Raw genomic sequence first — 16,830 nt, 5'->3', positions numbered from 1 at the left:
AATGCTTTGAGAACTGTTTTTTTTTTTTATGACAAAGAATGACGATAAAAGGTAAAAAATAAAGGTTATAGGGGAAAATAATTACCCCTCTGTTGAACCCCTGAAAAAAGTGTCTGCCCTCTGCTGGATGATCACCCTTGTATGCAGCTACTTGTAGCGGTATAAGGAGGTACGGCAGATTTTTCACATGCTCGGGTGCTTGTGCTCTTTGGTTGTGTTGGTCGTGGCTGGAATCTGTTGCAGCAGCGGAGCCGGGATCCCTCCCTTTGATGTGTCGGGGATTGTAGTGGGTACAGCTGTTGTGCCGTCTCTTGTAAATTCCTGGGTACAGCTGTCGGGAGCTGCTCCTCGTGGATTGATGGTCGGCCGTGTTTGGCACATGACGCTGCTGCATTAAAGTGTCTGCTGTTGATGGAGCCGCACTGTCACAATTGCCGCAGGACCCATATATAAAGGGTTCGCTGAGGGCTGTAAATGGGGTAAGAGAGGATTGTTGGTTCATGGTCTCATTGTGTGATGCGCGTCAGGGTAATAACGGCCAATTAACCCGTTAGGACTGACGCTTTTTTTTTTTTGTCAGCACAGCCGTATGGGACGTTTTTTTCTTTTGCAGGATGAATTCTAGTTTTGGATGACTCCATGCTCTGTATCATGTAAGGTACTCAGAAGCTGGTAAAAACTCCCAGTGAGATGAAATGGTGCAAAAAATGATGGTTCGCAATTGGTTTTTGGGTTTCCTTTTTACGGCATCCATTGTAAGCTAAAAATGACTTGGCAACAGAGATACCAAACTTAGATTGTTTGTTTTAGTGGTAAAATAATTTTTGTTTTTTTGTTTATTTTCATTTTTTTCGCCAAAGATGTGGGGGGGCTCATGCTCTGTCAGGAGAGGTGATGTCACAGCTCCCCTCCTCCTGTACAAGGATTTATCTACTGTATATAGAGGTGTTATCAGTTATATCATACAAAAGAGGGGGAGGAGGTGAGCTGTGATATCATACAAGAGGGGGAGGAGGTGAGCTGTGATATCGCCTATTGTGAATGGTGGCTCTTGTGTTATCCACTGTATATAGAGGTGTAATTATGTATGTATGTATGTATGTATGTATGTATGTATGTATGTATGTATGTTCAGAATGATAAATTTCAGGTAACGTGATCAGATGAATCACTAGAAATTTTTATTTATTATTCCCCACTACTTTTGATTTATGTTGGGAAAGTGGCCGTTCGAGTGTGTTAAATGGAGAGGGGGGCTTCACATAACCTTATTCTTCTGATATGTGAGATGAGATCCAAACTTTTGAGAATTTGAAGATTGGCATACCCCTTTAAATCTTAAAGGGATATCCAACAAATAACCTGTAAAAGATATCTATTACACAATGAACGCTGCACTTTTGCCAAGATGCAGGGTGTGGAGGGGGAGCTGGAACTTCATTGTCAGGATTAGTAGGGTCCCAATTATCAGAGTTGCGGTGGACAAATATCCTATAAATATTGTTGCGTAAAGTCCCTTTTTAAATTCACAAAAAAATCTTACATTAAATTTGTCCACGTTCATTAGCCAGAAGTAGGCAGACGTGAGCCGACTTTTTGGTCTCTGAACTGCAGTAACCATCTGTATATGTGTGGGAATACCCAATTGCAGAATATTCCGTGCTTCCACTTGACCTGCCCTATCTAGCATTTGGCTATGGCCGACTGAGCCTGTGGTCGCACATCTGTCAGGTCTGGTTTATTGTGTCACTGAGTAGAATAGTGAAGGAAATGACTGATGGCAGGAAACAATAGCATTTTTGAGGAAAATTGTTCCTCTTAAAGGAGTTTCCCCGGAAATAGAAAGCAATAAAAAAACAAAAAAGCTGCGACTCTGAGATGGTGAAAGCACTTGGTATAAGTTGTTTCCAAGTCACAGCAGCGGCACCTGAAACCCCTTGAAGCTCTGGTTATGCTTCCATTTGGGAGACATATGCATGTATAGCCCAAAAAAATAGGTTTGTATCATTTTTTTTTTACATCTATTTTGCGTTAGGGCTCAGTAGTTAGCAGCACTGCAGCCTTATAGCGCTGGGGTCCTGGGTTCACATCCCACCATGGGCAACATCTGCATGGAGTTTGTATGTTCTCCCCGTGTTTGTGTGGGTTTTTTCCAGGTTCACCGGTTTCCTCCCACACTCCAAAGACCTACTGATAGCGAATCTAGATTGGGGTCCCCAATGGGGACTGTGACTGTAAAGTGCTGTGGCATTAATGGCGCTATACAAGTGAGTAAAATAATAAATGCCCTTTCTGATGTCCCCGGAGCTCTTGTATTGCTGTACATGGATCCCTATTCAATGTCTCAACCAGAAGCCGCACGGAGTGGACGGAGGAAGTTTTTGCCTTCACATCGAGCTATGCTGTTGTCACACAACACTCGGGCGCTCTCGGCTGGCCGCTTGCCCTGCTTTTAAACCTTACTGCCTGGGTTAAGTCAGAATCTGTCTAGTTGGCTGATGCTGAAGACTTAAGAGGAACGACCCTAAAAATTCCCTTTTCATTTATAGCCATAACAACTAATGGGCTCCCAAGATTTGTAGCTTTGCGGCACGGCAATGGGGACAAGCTCGGTGCATGACTAGGCAAGATGCAAAGTAGGACTGGTAATAGTGGTTATATTGGGATACCCCAGTTTTCCCAGGAACATAAATAAGGAAATGTTAATTAGCGCCCAATGAACTCCTTCCAATTACTTTCTTTTATTTCCATCAGTCCGGTGTCATGTATCCGTTTACCTGTGTTTGTGCGTTGCTCTATCCCTAATAAATGCGACTATAAACCGGCAGAGTCTCCGGGAGATCATGAACTCCTGAGCTTTCTGGTAAAGGATGAGGCTGGCTCCTGGCAGACCGGCAGCTGTGCTAGCCTTGTACATATATGGGGCAGCTGCAGCGCCAGCTGTCGTTTGCTGTGAATCATACGGCAATAGCTGCTGTAAATAGACCTTAGTGGAGTAACCTAATACCTGCCAGCTTTTGGCTTTTGCATCCTTACTGCGGGACTTTAGATCACTACTGGACTCTACCCCCCCCCCTCCACCTTAAAGTAAAGTTCACTGTGCCCTCTAAACAAAACCAGCATTAAAGGGATCGTATTAAATGAGATTTCCCCATTTTTATTCCCATTCATCATTATCAGCCTTTATAAGGCTGTTGTTTAACTCTATCAAGGGATCCATTGAGGAGATATATTAGTGATCGGGACGTCCAATCTCCACCAGAAGGGGCGATCGTTGGTGGCGTTTACTACAGTAATGTGAATTTAGGAGCCATTAACAATCATGTAATACAATTAATGGCCCATTTTTATTTTTTTTAAGTACTTATCGGTAGAGACTGGCAGCATGGCGTGAACATGCGGGGAGACGCGAAGAGTCGAAAGCAATATAGAAAATGTTCAAAGTGAAGCAATGAGCGGTGGCTAAGAAGAAGCGGAGCAGAAAAAGCAGATTTTTGGTGCAGACTGTCATTTGTCTACAGTAAATGTTTATTAAAGTTTAGTTTCATTGACCAAAAAAACCAGCAAAAATGCATGGTAGCGATTTTTTTTTTTTTTTTTTTTTTCCCCCTTTGGCATTTACTCATTGCTTTCTATGGTGAAAAAACGCTGGAAGAATGGACATGCTCCAGTTTTCCAATTTGGTCAGGGAAAAAAAAAAACAAAACAAAAAAAATGTGTGCATGAGATTCCTGAAATCTGATGGCTTTTGCTGGTACTGTAAAAAGCAGCTTTTAATTTGCATAAAAAAATGCAATGTGTGAACATACCCTAAGCCTCCCATTTTACATGGAAATGCTGCGGCAAGCCAGATGGTCACCACTTCAGAAGAGATGTAGTACTATATGGCTGCCATCTACATAAATAACTAAGGATGGCTCAAGTCCATGAGAACAAACCGAGGATCCCCTCTGACGTACATTTAACACAAAGAGAGCAAAGTTGCCTGTGCTCCACCTCTGCACCATTCATGGTCTTTGGGACTGTTGGAAACAGTTGAGTATGGTATGGTAGTACCATGCCAGAACCCAAGTGATCAGCAATTTTTGGATACAGAATATCTTGTAATTTTAGGAAACTCCTGTAACAGAAATGGGATCTGTTTGTCCAATCGATATGATTAGTTACTCGTGACATCGCAACTTTATTTTTTTTAATATAAAGGTTTTGAATCTTTTTCATTGTCATTTTTAAGACCATTCTTCTCGTACTGTTCTGGTTGTTGGAAAATATTTACATGTATCTTAAGATTTTGAGATACATGCCCTTGTATCCGCTACAGGAAAAACTAAGCGCATGGGTCAAATATTAACCTATTATGTACTCGCTCAACAGGTACTAGAAGATAATGACTATGGCCGAGCAGTGGACTGGTGGGGCTTAGGTGTAGTCATGTACGAAATGATGTGTGGACGACTCCCCTTTTACAACCAGGACCATGAAAAACTCTTTGAACTTATCCTAATGGAGGAAATTAGATTCCCGCGCACTTTATTACCTGAAGCAAAATCGCTGCTCTCAGGTTTATTGAAGAAAGACCCAAAACAAAGGTAAGAAAGTGAACACCTCTCCTTTTTCTCTCTTTGATGTCCACTTTTATGACGTCATGTGCTCAACCTGCAATGAGAAAAGAGTTAAAAAGCAGAATTCAGAATTTTATAAGTTTGTCACCAGGGAGCGGTGCATTGTGGGAGATCAAACAGTGCCATTCTTGTGCTCGGGTTGCTTTTGGTATTGCAGCTCATCCACATTCTCGCACATTCTGAGGGATTATAACGTTCTATCAGTGTGAGGATTACTCCACAAACTAATTCTACCTTAACTGGAACAAAAAGTCTCACAATTTTACAAATATGCAGATTCAGAGGCATCTTTTCTAAAGAAAGGCACTGTGGCAATCAGTCTTGGGGCTCTTTCACACGTCCAGGTTTTTCCAGTACTGGAAAAAACCGTACCGGAGAAGTCCGTGTGTATGATACGTGTGGCAACAATGTGCCGCATCAGTATCACACGTGCCGGCGCCTGGGAATCAGCTTTACAATTTGCGCTGTTCCCAAGCACTGGGTGCTGAAGGGATCTCTCATAATTGTCCCCTGCTTGTGCTGCGATCAGCGCCAGCAGGGGACAATGTTGAGAGTAGTATTCTTATCCCGCTGTCTCCAAAACCTGTAAAAAAAAAAAAAAAAAAAAATACGAATAAAAAAAATCCTTATTCTCACGTGTCCGAAGATTAAACAAGTGTCCCATGCTGTTATCCATCTGACCACACACGCTGAGGAGCAGAATGACTCGCTGCAGCGAGCGGGGTCCGGCCACTCTCTGAGCTCCGCACAGTTTAGGGGCCCGCTTCCTGCAGTGAGTCGTTCTGCTCTGTTCCTCAGCGTATGCGGTATTATGGTTGTTTTTTGTCTGTCTGTTGTTTTTTCAGGAGACAATGGCTTCAGGGAATTAGTTGTAAAGGTGAGTATGTTGTTTTTTTTATTTTATTCTTTACACTTGCTAGACACAGCAACATTGTCCCCTGCTCATGATGCTGGCAGGGGTCAGTGATGACAGATACCTGCAGCACTATGGTGCTTGGGAACAGCTCGAATTGTATCGCTGATTCCCAGGCTCCGATACTTATCACACGGATTACACACTGATGTCAACTGTGTTATCAGTGTGCACATGTGCGGGACATTTTGCAGACTGTGCTGCAGGTAAAAAAAAAGGACATGTCAGCGGGTTTTGCCCACTGACACATGGTCTGTGAAAACACACTGACATGTGCACAGACCCATGCATTTGAATGGGTCTACGTGTGTCAGTGTTGCCAGTACATGTGGAAATGGACACCACACGTACTCTAAACACTGATGTGTGAAAGAGGCCTTAGCGGATTTTTTTTATATATTTAAACAGAGTAGCTCCTCCAATTGCTGCTGCTCCGCTGGTTCTGGAACAGTTTTTTTTTCTTTTTCTTCTGGGTCCTTCTGTTCCAAAGTTATGTCCACAGGAATAATTGTGCAAATTTGAGCGTCCTTCCGTGGTGGTTTACTTTTTCTCCTCTGATGCCGGCCAATGAAAACACGGCCACGCCCACAGAAATTCTGTGCTATACACCCAGTGGGATGAAGGGGAAATGTTGTACTTTTATTTCTGGGGAGCATAACTTTAGAACTGAGGGCGTGGCACAGAAAAAACTGTTCCAGAATCAGAAGAGCAACATCAATTGGAAGAAACTCCCGGTTTGAATTAAAAAATGCGGCGAAAGATCCTCCTTTAAAACGGGTTGGGGTCACAAGGCACCCCATTAAAAGCAAAAATTGTCATACAAGTGACACTATTGATAAATTATACAGTAATCTAATAAATGTAAGTTACCTTTTAAGTTTACTTCTGGGGGTTAAATGGCTGGATGGGATTGGTGACTGGGGCTCTTGGTGGGAGTGAGTCCAATATCTGGGAGCCTTACCTGTATCTCTTGGAGGTGCCATAGTTGTTCATGATGTCGATGCACCTTTTTTAAGATGTTGTTTTTTTGTTTTTTTTAACCAATTGTTTCTTTTGATTTCATTCCTTTCCATGTGTACAGGTTAGGTGGTGGACCAGACGATGCGAAAGAAATCATGCAACACAAATTTTTTGCTGGAATTGTATGGCAAGATGTATATGAGAAAAAAGTAAGTATTACAAGATGCTTATTCACATGTAGCGTTTTTAGAGGCTTTTTTTTTTTTTTTTTTTTTCAGTATCGGCAAAATGAATGCAATTTCTAAAATCTCATTCACATGTGGCATTTAAAAAAAAAAAAAAAAAAAAAAAAAAATGCAGGGGAAAAAAAAAAAAAAAATGCACCATGTGAACTTTCAGCATTTTTACTGCAGACTTTTCCCATTGAGATGAAAATAATGTGGCTTAAAAAAATAAACTCCGCAAAAATGTTTCTAATTTCTGTTGCTGTCTTCTGCCCATAACATGCACTTTTTTTTTATTGAGGGTAGAAAAAGCATCAAAAAAGCTGTGTGAACATACCCCAAGTCTTTGTATTTTTTTTTTTTTCCTTCAGTACGGTGTAGAGATTTCTTTTTATGGACTTTCTCTAATATGATTTTCAGAAAAAAAAAAAAATGCATGATTCAAAACTATTGAAAATATCCCAAAAGCAGGAACAGAACAGTTTGCACATCATCTGCCCTGCAATCCCTCCTCCCCCCCCCCCCCCCCCCCCCCCCCCCCAGTCCCAATCATAAATGGCTCCCCCACTCCAGAGTGAAGAATAGCACAGCTGTTGCTGCTGATGGCAGCTGTGTTGGCACACACATGCTTGGCAAGGGGGTGGAGCGTCCTGGCACAATCTGTGGAGACCGTGCAGCTTGTGCACACTGGATTCCAGAAACCAAGATGGTGCAGAATGTCCCAAATTTATGACACAATGCAAACTCTAGTCCTGCCAGTCAGCATCGAGAGGCCTGCGAAGGAGGGAGGGGGTCTCGGGAGTGTGCGGCAAGCTGTCGTGTCTATAAATAACTGCTTTCTAAAGAACTGCGCTGTTCAGGTTTGTGGTTCAGCGCTGAATTCATGCCTTTAGGTTGGCTTTGTCAGGACTTTACGGTAATGTGGTGTTTTCTTTGCAGCGAAGCTAATTCCTGGCCGTGTGTAGGGTTTTAATCACAGATCGTTTGCAGGATTCATACATAATCTTACGACCAATATCCTGGCATAGAAAAGTGTCCGATTTGGGGGGTGCTAATGGATTCCTCTATGGTCATATTTAGAATATTAATAAATTGATTAGTCGAACTTATCAAACCCATTTTTCTGTTGGGGAATTCGTAGAGAATAAAGGAGGTCTCCCGAAAAACACAAGAATTATGAGCAGAGACTAAGAGCGTCTGTCTCTCCGGAGGACCTGATCTGTGCTTCAATACGCAGGCAACCCATAGATCTGAATGGGTGCTACGTAATGGTTTATCCCACCTTATAGTGGTGTAAACAGATCACAACTTACAACTGATCACTGGGGCTCCCAACATGGCAGATGATTGTGATCCACTTATAGGACCTGTAGGGATTGTTGAACCCCTAAAGTGTACTATTCTTTTCAGAATAATCTGATGAGGAATAACACTATCTGGTCATTGTATGACCTGTGTGTCCTGGAATTTTTACCAGTTGTTTTCCCCCTCTGCCTCCACCTCTCTAATGTCCTCCATGCCCACCCAACTCTACCCACTAGCTCAGAAACAACTAAACATTATACAGTGTAGCTGTGAATCCAACACAAGGGTGAGATAAAACACTTACTAGAAAAAAAAAAGGCAATCTGTCTCACTTTTCTGCTTCTCCATTGTTCTCCCCTCTCCATATAGTCTTTTATAGGCCGCTGTAATCTGATCTATCCACTGGATGGGTTAAAACTTGCTTATAGTGTTGCACTGATCAGCAGAACGGGTCACACTTATCCCAGTTAGAATATAACTGCAGTGCGCATACACGACCGCTGCACTAATCATTCCCTATAAGGCTGATGAGCGCTGCCCTCTGCTTTTTCCGGTATCTCCGTAGAGCGTGCATACAGTGGCAGTCGGTCATCCAACTTGTCACTTCATTTTGTAATGGGGATAAAAATTCCCTCCCCCTGCTGGTCAGTGCTGCTCCCAGTAGTTTGACGCCCTCAGCAAGTTATCACCTATACTTAACCCTTTTTACATTTTTTTTTACCACATACACCATGCGATTAAACACCCTCCAGCCACTGGTTTCTGTACATTAACATGTTTAACACCTTATTTTTTTTACTTTTAAGCTTGTACCACCTTTTAAACCACAAGTTACATCGGAGACGGACACAAGGTATTTTGATGAAGAATTTACAGCGCAGATGATCACTATAACACCCCCAGACCAAGGTATGTGCCGGATTACTCTCCTCATGTGGGGTGGGTAGGGAGGGGATAATTTTTTGTTTTTCATAGATCACTGTATAGTTCTGTGCATAACAGTTGTGTTCTGCATTAATACACATACAATACCACCAACCTGACATTGTGTGGGGCTTTCCTTGTGCCGGCAAAACTGCGCTGATCGTTAAGACATGGTGGCTGATGCCACACGGCACATTTAGAGGTTTTCTGGTGTTCAGGGCATAAGTTGCTCGGTGCGGCCTCCACGGATCGGACTTTTTTTTCCATAGTGCACTCTGGTGTCACACCCAGCCATCCTCATGATGTAAATGTGATTCATCAGACCAGGCCACCTCCATCGCTCCATGGTCCTCTTTACCGCAAAAGCGCGATCAAGGCTGGTCTTCATGGGCGCTCTGGCCACTCTGCCGCGGCTCGGCTCTATACACAAACTTCGATGCTTTAGGTTATCACTCTTGTATCATAGCCGGCTACATATAGCAGCTGTTTTGTGGTGGGATCAAACAGAAGATGGCCTTTTCCCCCACGCGCATCAGTGAGCCTTGGGTGTCCATGACCTTTTTGCCAATTCTCCGCTTCTTGTTCCTTCCGACCACATACGGAGGCACTGCACCCCACAAGACCAGCCATTTTTGGAGATCCCATTATTAAGCTTGCTTCTTATAGCGCCATCATATTCCAAAGCACTTTACAGACTTTATCAGGCTGTGACACAGGCCGACACTATTTTGGCTTTTTCCATAGTTGCTCAGATCCTTTCGCTTACCATCCCCCCCTGCCTCCCAAACCTCAACTTCAAGATCCGAGTGTTCACTAGTCTTTCCCAACCTGTGACAGATGCCATTGCAATAGGATAATCGAAAATCACGTTACGGTTTTAATGTTATAGCTGTTGATCGAGGTTTATATTTCTATATGGCTTATTAAAGGGGGTTGTTCAAGATTAAGGCAATGTCTGCTTTAAGTGACCTTTTATGACCTGCTGCTGTTAATGAGGTTATGAAGAGGTTTCACATCAGGCGTCAAGTATTTCAACAGTGCCACCAGCAGGTAATCAGTATTTACTGCATAAAGTGGAGAACGCCGGCTGAAAAAAAAACAAAGGCAAACAACACAAAACTAAAACTTTAATTCTTTAATATATCTAATCTCAATCTTGACAAGAAGTTGTATACAATATCTGGGGAACATTTCATATTTTATCCATTTATTTAGTATTTTTCCATTCTAATTGAGGCATCCATAGGAACCCCAGATACAGAGGAAAATTGCCCCATAGGTCACTGGCAAAGCTGTCCCGGGGTGCAATGAAAAGCTGTAAATGAAAAGACAGAAGCGGCTATAAACCGCTTCTGTCTTGTTGGGTTCCCCTGAAAAACCGGTCTCGGAGGTGTCTCGTGTACCGCATCGGGATCACACGAACTGCGCCTGGAAATCAGTGGTACAGTTAGCACTGTCCCCAAGCGCCGGATGCTGAACGCTACCCTCATCATGGCTCCCAGCCTGCACTGCGATCAGCACCAGCAGGGACCATGATGAGGTGGGTAGTAGTCTGCTCCCTCAGTGTCCACACCTGTAAAAATAGGAATAAAATCCATGTACTCGCCTCTCCTAGGTGTCCCCAGCTGTAATCTATGCGACCGCTGCTGCAGAGGAGCCGGGGAGAACGAGTCTCTCCGGAGCTGCAGCTCAGAAGCGGTGTCCTGTCACTCACTGAGCGCAGCTCCGGAGCCGCTCATTCTCCCCGGGCTCCTCTGTAGCAGCGGTCGCATGGATTACAGCGGGGGACACCTAGGAGAGGTGAGTCCATGGATTTTATTTTATTCTTTTTACAGGTGGGGACACTGCAGGAACAGACACTACCAATACCCTCATCATGGTCCCTGCTGGTGCTGATCACAGTGCCGGCAGGGAACCATGATGAGGGTAGTATTCAGCACCCAGCGCTTGGGAACAGCGCTACCGTGTATCAGCAAAAAAAATGGACTTGTCTCCATGTGGAGCACATTGACACACGGTCCGTGAAAACACAGTGAGATGTGCACAGAGCCGTTCATTTAAATGGGTCTGCTTGTGTCAGTGTCTCCAGTACGTGTGGAAATGGTCACCACTTGTACCAGAGATACTGATGTGTGAAAGAGCCCTAAAGCTCATGGTCCTACATATATATTTTTTGTAAAGGGGGCAACCAATCACTGCAGGTTCAGTCATCTTATGTGACTTGGCTGTTGTCTTCCAAAAGCAGCCATGGCTGTCACATCTATATGGAAAAAATGTCATCGTTCAGAGAGACGTGGTCAGGAGTTCCCGTCACCTCTTTAACTAGAGGTCGATGGTAGGGTGAAAAGATTTCCATTGTTTGATTTTTTTTTTAAATCCTCTGTAAAGGAACGCTTAAAATTCACAGCCAACACTCGTAAACGATCATTCATGGTCAGATTGGTAACTTGTATTTTATATCTCTACGGCTACTTTTAAGTTGAAAGTTTAAATTCCTTTCTTCTTAGTAGAATCTGGGAGAATGTCAAACTATGCACATCAGGTCCCCAGTTGGCTAAATTTCCGTTACATGGTTTACTGAGGGCGACAATCCCATTAGCCCAAGTGCATGGGACAAGTGGAAATGTGATGGCTTACTCCTGTGATTGAAGGGCACTCAGACTTTCCTGTTTGCTCTATTACCATGGAGAACCAAGCGTCTGCACGGGGTTAGGCGTGGATGACTGCAGGGGTCTTGGAGCAGTTGGTTCCACCTTTTATGCCACAGTCTGAGTAGGTGGCAAGTGTCCGATTTATTGAAAATGTGGCCAACTCGCACCCATGTCCCTCTGCTTCTGACGCACTCCAGTCATTCAGGAAATTCAGTCTTTGATCAAAAGTTATTAAGACCCAAATGCCAGATGCGAGACCTCAAGAAGCGGCATAATGTTTCACAGCATAAACGTGTCAGATGGAGAGACTAACGATGCCACCCACTCCGGAGAGCAGAATGCAGCCTGTCACAACACGTGTCTTTAGTGATTTTTTCCCCTCGTGTGACCTTACGTTGTCAGGTTCTCGTAGAGAAGGCCGAGGATTCTATTCTTGAAAATCAGGAAGTTCCGAGGACAAATTTTACATTTGTGTTTGTGGAAGCAAATTGTAATTTTATACTGAAGCATTAAAGGGGATTTCCAGGTTTACAAACCACCTGTCACCAGGCAGTGTCTATTTTAAAAACAAAACAAACAGTGCTGGACCCAGGGAGCATGAGTAAAGCGCAATCACTGCTGCAGCTCTGGGTCTTGTCTGCAGAGCTGACGTCCTGTTGTTGATGGCTCTACAGCCAACCTGTGAGCGCTGCAGCTAATGCAGTCAACTCGCGAGGAACTGCTGAGTGCACTTATTGGCTGCAGTGCTGGACCTGAGGAGGGTGAGTAAGGCAGTGTTTTTTTTATTTTTTTTTTACTGTATCTGGGGATAGGTGTTTTCAGAAACCAGAAATTATTGTTGGTCAGTTAACACTTTCGACTCCACAACTTTCTGTTTATGTAGTGCAAAAATGAAAAAAAAAAAAATTTGGTTAAAGGGATTGTCCAGGATTTTAACACTGACCAATAGACTGGGCCATCAATGTCTGATCAGTGGTGGTGCGACAACCGGGCCCCCGCCAATTAGCTGTTCCCGCGGTCGGCCAGAACTGCTCCGGAATAGTGGTCACTAAAGGGTCAAATTGTCGCTAAATGTATAAAAAAAAAAAAAAAAAAAAAAAAAAAAGCTTTTGAACCGATATTCTGTATTTGTTAACTTGTGTTTCTGTAGATGAATATTTGAAATACTTAATATTTAAAACTTAATTTTTGTATCTTTTTTTAAATACTTTAATTTTAAATAAAAAAAAAAAAAAACTACAAAATTGTGTATTAGTATTAAGTGTAATTTTTATTGTCTTGTGTCTTTTTGCAGATGAAAATCTGGAATTTGTTGACAATGAAAGAAGACCGCACTTTCCCCAGTTTTCGTATTCTGCAAGTGGAAACGCTTAGATGTCTCACTTTTTTTTTGTTTTGTTCCTTCATTCCAACACAGACTTCATTTTTTTTGGGCACTAAGTTCATCAGACTTTGTACAGGACTTTCTATAGCCTATGAATTACAAACTATGTTTGTATGACCACAATAGAAGAAGTTTGACGAATGTCTGGGGTTGGGGAACGGGAGGGAAGTCTGTATGTAAAAACCAGTTTTCATTTCACATTTGCAAAGAAAAATGAAAAAAAAAAACGCAAAAAAAAAAACAATCCATCCATTATTTTTTCTATGTATGTATTTTTTTATATACATACATTCATATACATTATGTTGGACAATGCCACGCAGCTGAAGTTTTGAGAAATGCGTAAAAACAAAACAAAAAGAAGCATATCAAATAACAAGAAAAAGAGGAAAAAAAAATGGAAAAAAAATAAAATAAAAGTTACTCTTCTCACGTCCCTGGTCACACTGTACCATCAACAATGGTTTATTTATTTCCTAGGTTTTAATTATTGAAAAAAAAGTGTGGGCAAATGGATGTAGTTTGTTAATAGAAGGTATAGAGAATAGTGCAATAATACAAAAGTGAACGTGTTTTGAGTAATTTAACTTTTTTTTTTTAATTAAAAACCGTGAAGGGTCAAGAGACCAAACAACCGGACCAGCATTATAGCCTCAATGAGGTCAATCGTCAAACAAGAGTTCTTATCTTGCTGTAGAATGACAATACATATCGGATTAATTGGTTTTAGTAAAATGTGAAAAATGTAACTTCTATAGTTTTTATTATTGTAGCATGCCTTGGTTAAAAAAAAAGGGGGCTGGCTTGGAAAACTGCATCTAGTGAATGATAAACTCTAGGCAATATTTTCAAGCAAAGGTGAAAAAGAAAAAAAAAAAAAATAGTTTCATTGTGGAAACCAAATCAATGGCAAAAGTTTAGAAAAAAAAAATTGTCCCTTATTTATCAAAAATGTTTATAGCGACAAGATTCAGCTTTAATAAGTTGCTATAGAAAAGTTTTGATAAATTAGGGGCCCATTTTTTTTCTTTTTTTCCCCTAAATAAATGCAATTTAAGTTTTTTAGTTTTTGAGGCGACTCTACACCTTGACCAATGAATAGTGTTATGTACTTTTTTCTTGTACATGAATTCTTAGATTGTTAATGACAATTTGTTTTTATGTAAATCAAATTATTATTATTTTTTTTTTTTTAAGAAAAAAGGGGCCAGAAGAACGTAAAGAACTTTTAGTATTTTTATTCAGCTCTATGTACATTTAACAATATTTTTTAGTTTTATGTAATTTTTTTTGGAACTAGTAGGTTACAATGAATATAGCATTTATTGTCTTGGAAAAGCACGGTGGCAATTTCAAGGCAGATGTGACTTTGCGGATATGTTCACACTTGGTGTTTTGGTTTTTGCTGCAGGAAAAAACGCTGCCTAAAATACACTTTTTTTTTTTTTTTTCCCATTCATTAGAATGGATGAAAAAAAGCGTAAAGAATTCACATGTTACAGAATTTAATATTTTAAAAAAAACAAAAAACTTGAATGACCATTTTGAACCCTCATGCCCTTTGTTGGTACTGTAAAATGTTTTTTTTGCTGCAAAAGCTGCCACGTGTGAACATACTCTAACCCTTAGATTTTTTTTAAACCGCAATACTAAATTGCATAGCAATTATTGCTCTCGATGGGGACCGATCAGCAGCCTACGCTCCCATTAGCGTCTCTATATAACATCTAAAGCTGGTCTGAAAGGGTCAAGTTCAGTTTCTATATCCCTTTTATTATGTTCCAGAGGAAAAGAAGAAGTCTCTGCCTGCAGCATGACGTGGGTCAGTGGCTCGGCCATACCGCTGGCCCAGGTTGTCATTCTTCAAGCAGGAAGCTGAGAGTAATGATGAGAAAAAAACCTTTCAAAAGTTTCACACATCGACAAATTGTGGTCTGAATACGGACCAGTCCCAAGTCTACAGTCTCGAGCTCTGCCTCATGTATGTCTGAGCCCGAATTCAGGTCAGGAGACCCAAGGCCAGTCCCGCAAATCACAGTCTAAGTACAAACCACAATTTAGGATGTCTGAAACAGACCTAATTTTATATTTTGGCCCAGGAGACCTGCTCTGTCTTCCCCAGCACAAGAGACGAGAAGTTCCAATTTTCTTTAAAGTAGAGGAAGTGTCCAGGGAACCTCCTTGGCTTTACTGCATAGCTAGTATAGGTCAGGAGAAGGAATGCCATTTTTGTTGAGCTATGTTCCAGCCATCTGAAGGACCGTGTCATTGAGGCTGTGAATGTGGCGTCATTAGGAGCTTTACAGGTATACTACTTGTAAAGCCGGCTGCCACTAGTAATTCTTCAGAGACCCGTTGGCTTTGGAGCTACCAAGAAGAAAAGGACAAGTGGAAATTATCTCCTCAATGTTACCAGATGACATTTTTAGGATGGGTTTAGTCAACCCACAATCGAAATTTTATGATTTTGGGACCTGATCACCCATTCTATGGTTGGATGTAGCCCGGCCTTGTATTCTTTCTAAACCTAGCCCTACATCTTGGGTGTACACAGCCAACACCTCATATTCCTCCTCCATACTCAATGGGAATAATGGAACCAGCTTCTGCTGGACAACTCCGACACTAGCTTACCTCCTGAGAGAACAAATGATCGTTATGGTAGAATCCCCAATTCTTACCCACCCGGCATCTGCAGTTTGGACACAACCTTTAGATGGCTGGTCAGCTCTGATAAAGTCTGGCAACTTTTAGAGTGCTAAAGGCTTGTATTAGAGGTACAAAAACCAAAGATGCAGTGTATGTTAGGAGTTGTCGTTTCACAAAAGTTGCTGATCCCTAATACTACATCTAATCACCTTTTTAAACTTTTTTTTAACTTTCTATATTTGTTTTGATGGACATTGGCCTTGGTCGAGTTCCCTATGTAAATGAGTTGAGCAAAAAGGAGTCGCTGCACCCTAGTCCAGTAGCCACATCTGTGCTCCATGATGAAAAACCTGTAAAATTCCTCCTACCTGCATCCATGGCGCCTCTGCTGATTATTAGACCTAATTCAATACATGCTGAGCCTAATAAATCAGAAGGGGCACTGGGCGTTCCGGCATGTGAGGGCTGTGTTCCAGAAGTTTTGGACTACACATGTGGCCACTGGACCAGGGTTCTTTGAATCTTTTTTTTTTTTTTTTTTTTGCTTAACGCGAAGTAAAAAAAAACCCCTTGAGGTCCTTCAGATTTGCCCCTAAATAAATTGTCCTTGGCCCAGTGGGTTGAATATTTGGAAAGTTGTTTTACCAAGAGATGCAGGTGGTACGGTCAGACGCCCTCACCCGGAGGAGTTCTTGGTTGTTAACTTTATTTTAGTACTGGCACCAGCCTGTATATTAACAATGATTGCCATTCCCCACCAGCGCTGGTATAAATAGCTTTTTTTTTTTTTTTTTTTTTTTTTTTTTACTTTCACGGTGTAGGTTTAAAGGGGGGGGGGGGGGGGGGGTCGTATAGGGGTATTAAAGAACAATGGTCCTTCAAAGGCACATTATATTGTCAATGGGCTTATGGCCTTTCAAGTCGAGATGAAGATACTGCTATGACTTGGTAACTGCTTAACTGCTGTCATTACCTTTTTTTTTTTTTTCCAATTGCACCGCTTGTGAATGCTCAAGGGATGTATGTTACCATAATCTGCGTTCCTATCCTAGAGTAGCATGGCCCTGAGAAAGCAAAGCCCATAATTCCAAGGCCTAAAAGAAAAAGGTTGTAGCCGGAGTAAATTCTGAGCTAGAAAAAGGGAGATTTCACTCATTTGACATTTCATGGTTTACGTACGGCCACTGGTTTCCTGTCC

The 16,830-nt window shown here is 41.8% G+C and overlaps 1 protein-coding gene across 3 annotated transcripts in view; it reads left to right on the top strand.

Annotated features, from left to right (window-relative positions):
* AKT1 (AKT serine/threonine kinase 1) overlaps positions 1-16,180 on the top strand; it is an 88,244-nt gene extending 72,064 nt beyond the window's left edge. For all 3 annotated transcript variants that reach the window (XM_073638644.1, XM_073638643.1, XM_073638645.1), the window contains 4 exons: positions 4,375-4,589; positions 6,617-6,704; positions 8,831-8,933; positions 12,894-16,180. In XM_073638644.1, coding sequence (XP_073494745.1) covers positions 4,375-4,589; positions 6,617-6,704; positions 8,831-8,933; positions 12,894-12,973 — 486 coding nt within the window. In that variant the 3' untranslated portion in view covers positions 12,974-16,180. The remainder of the gene's footprint in view (positions 1-4,374; positions 4,590-6,616; positions 6,705-8,830; positions 8,934-12,893) is intronic.
* The last annotated feature ends 650 nt before the right edge of the window (positions 16,181-16,830 follow it).

This window comes from Phyllobates terribilis, unplaced genomic scaffold (assembly GCF_046119375.1).
Source record: "Phyllobates terribilis strain yellow unplaced genomic scaffold, ASM4611937v1 Scaffold_7__3_contigs__length_470593459, whole genome shotgun sequence".
NCBI lineage: Eukaryota > Metazoa > Chordata > Amphibia > Anura > Dendrobatidae > Phyllobates > Phyllobates terribilis.
This window is presented reverse-complemented; position numbering and strand designations above follow the sequence as displayed.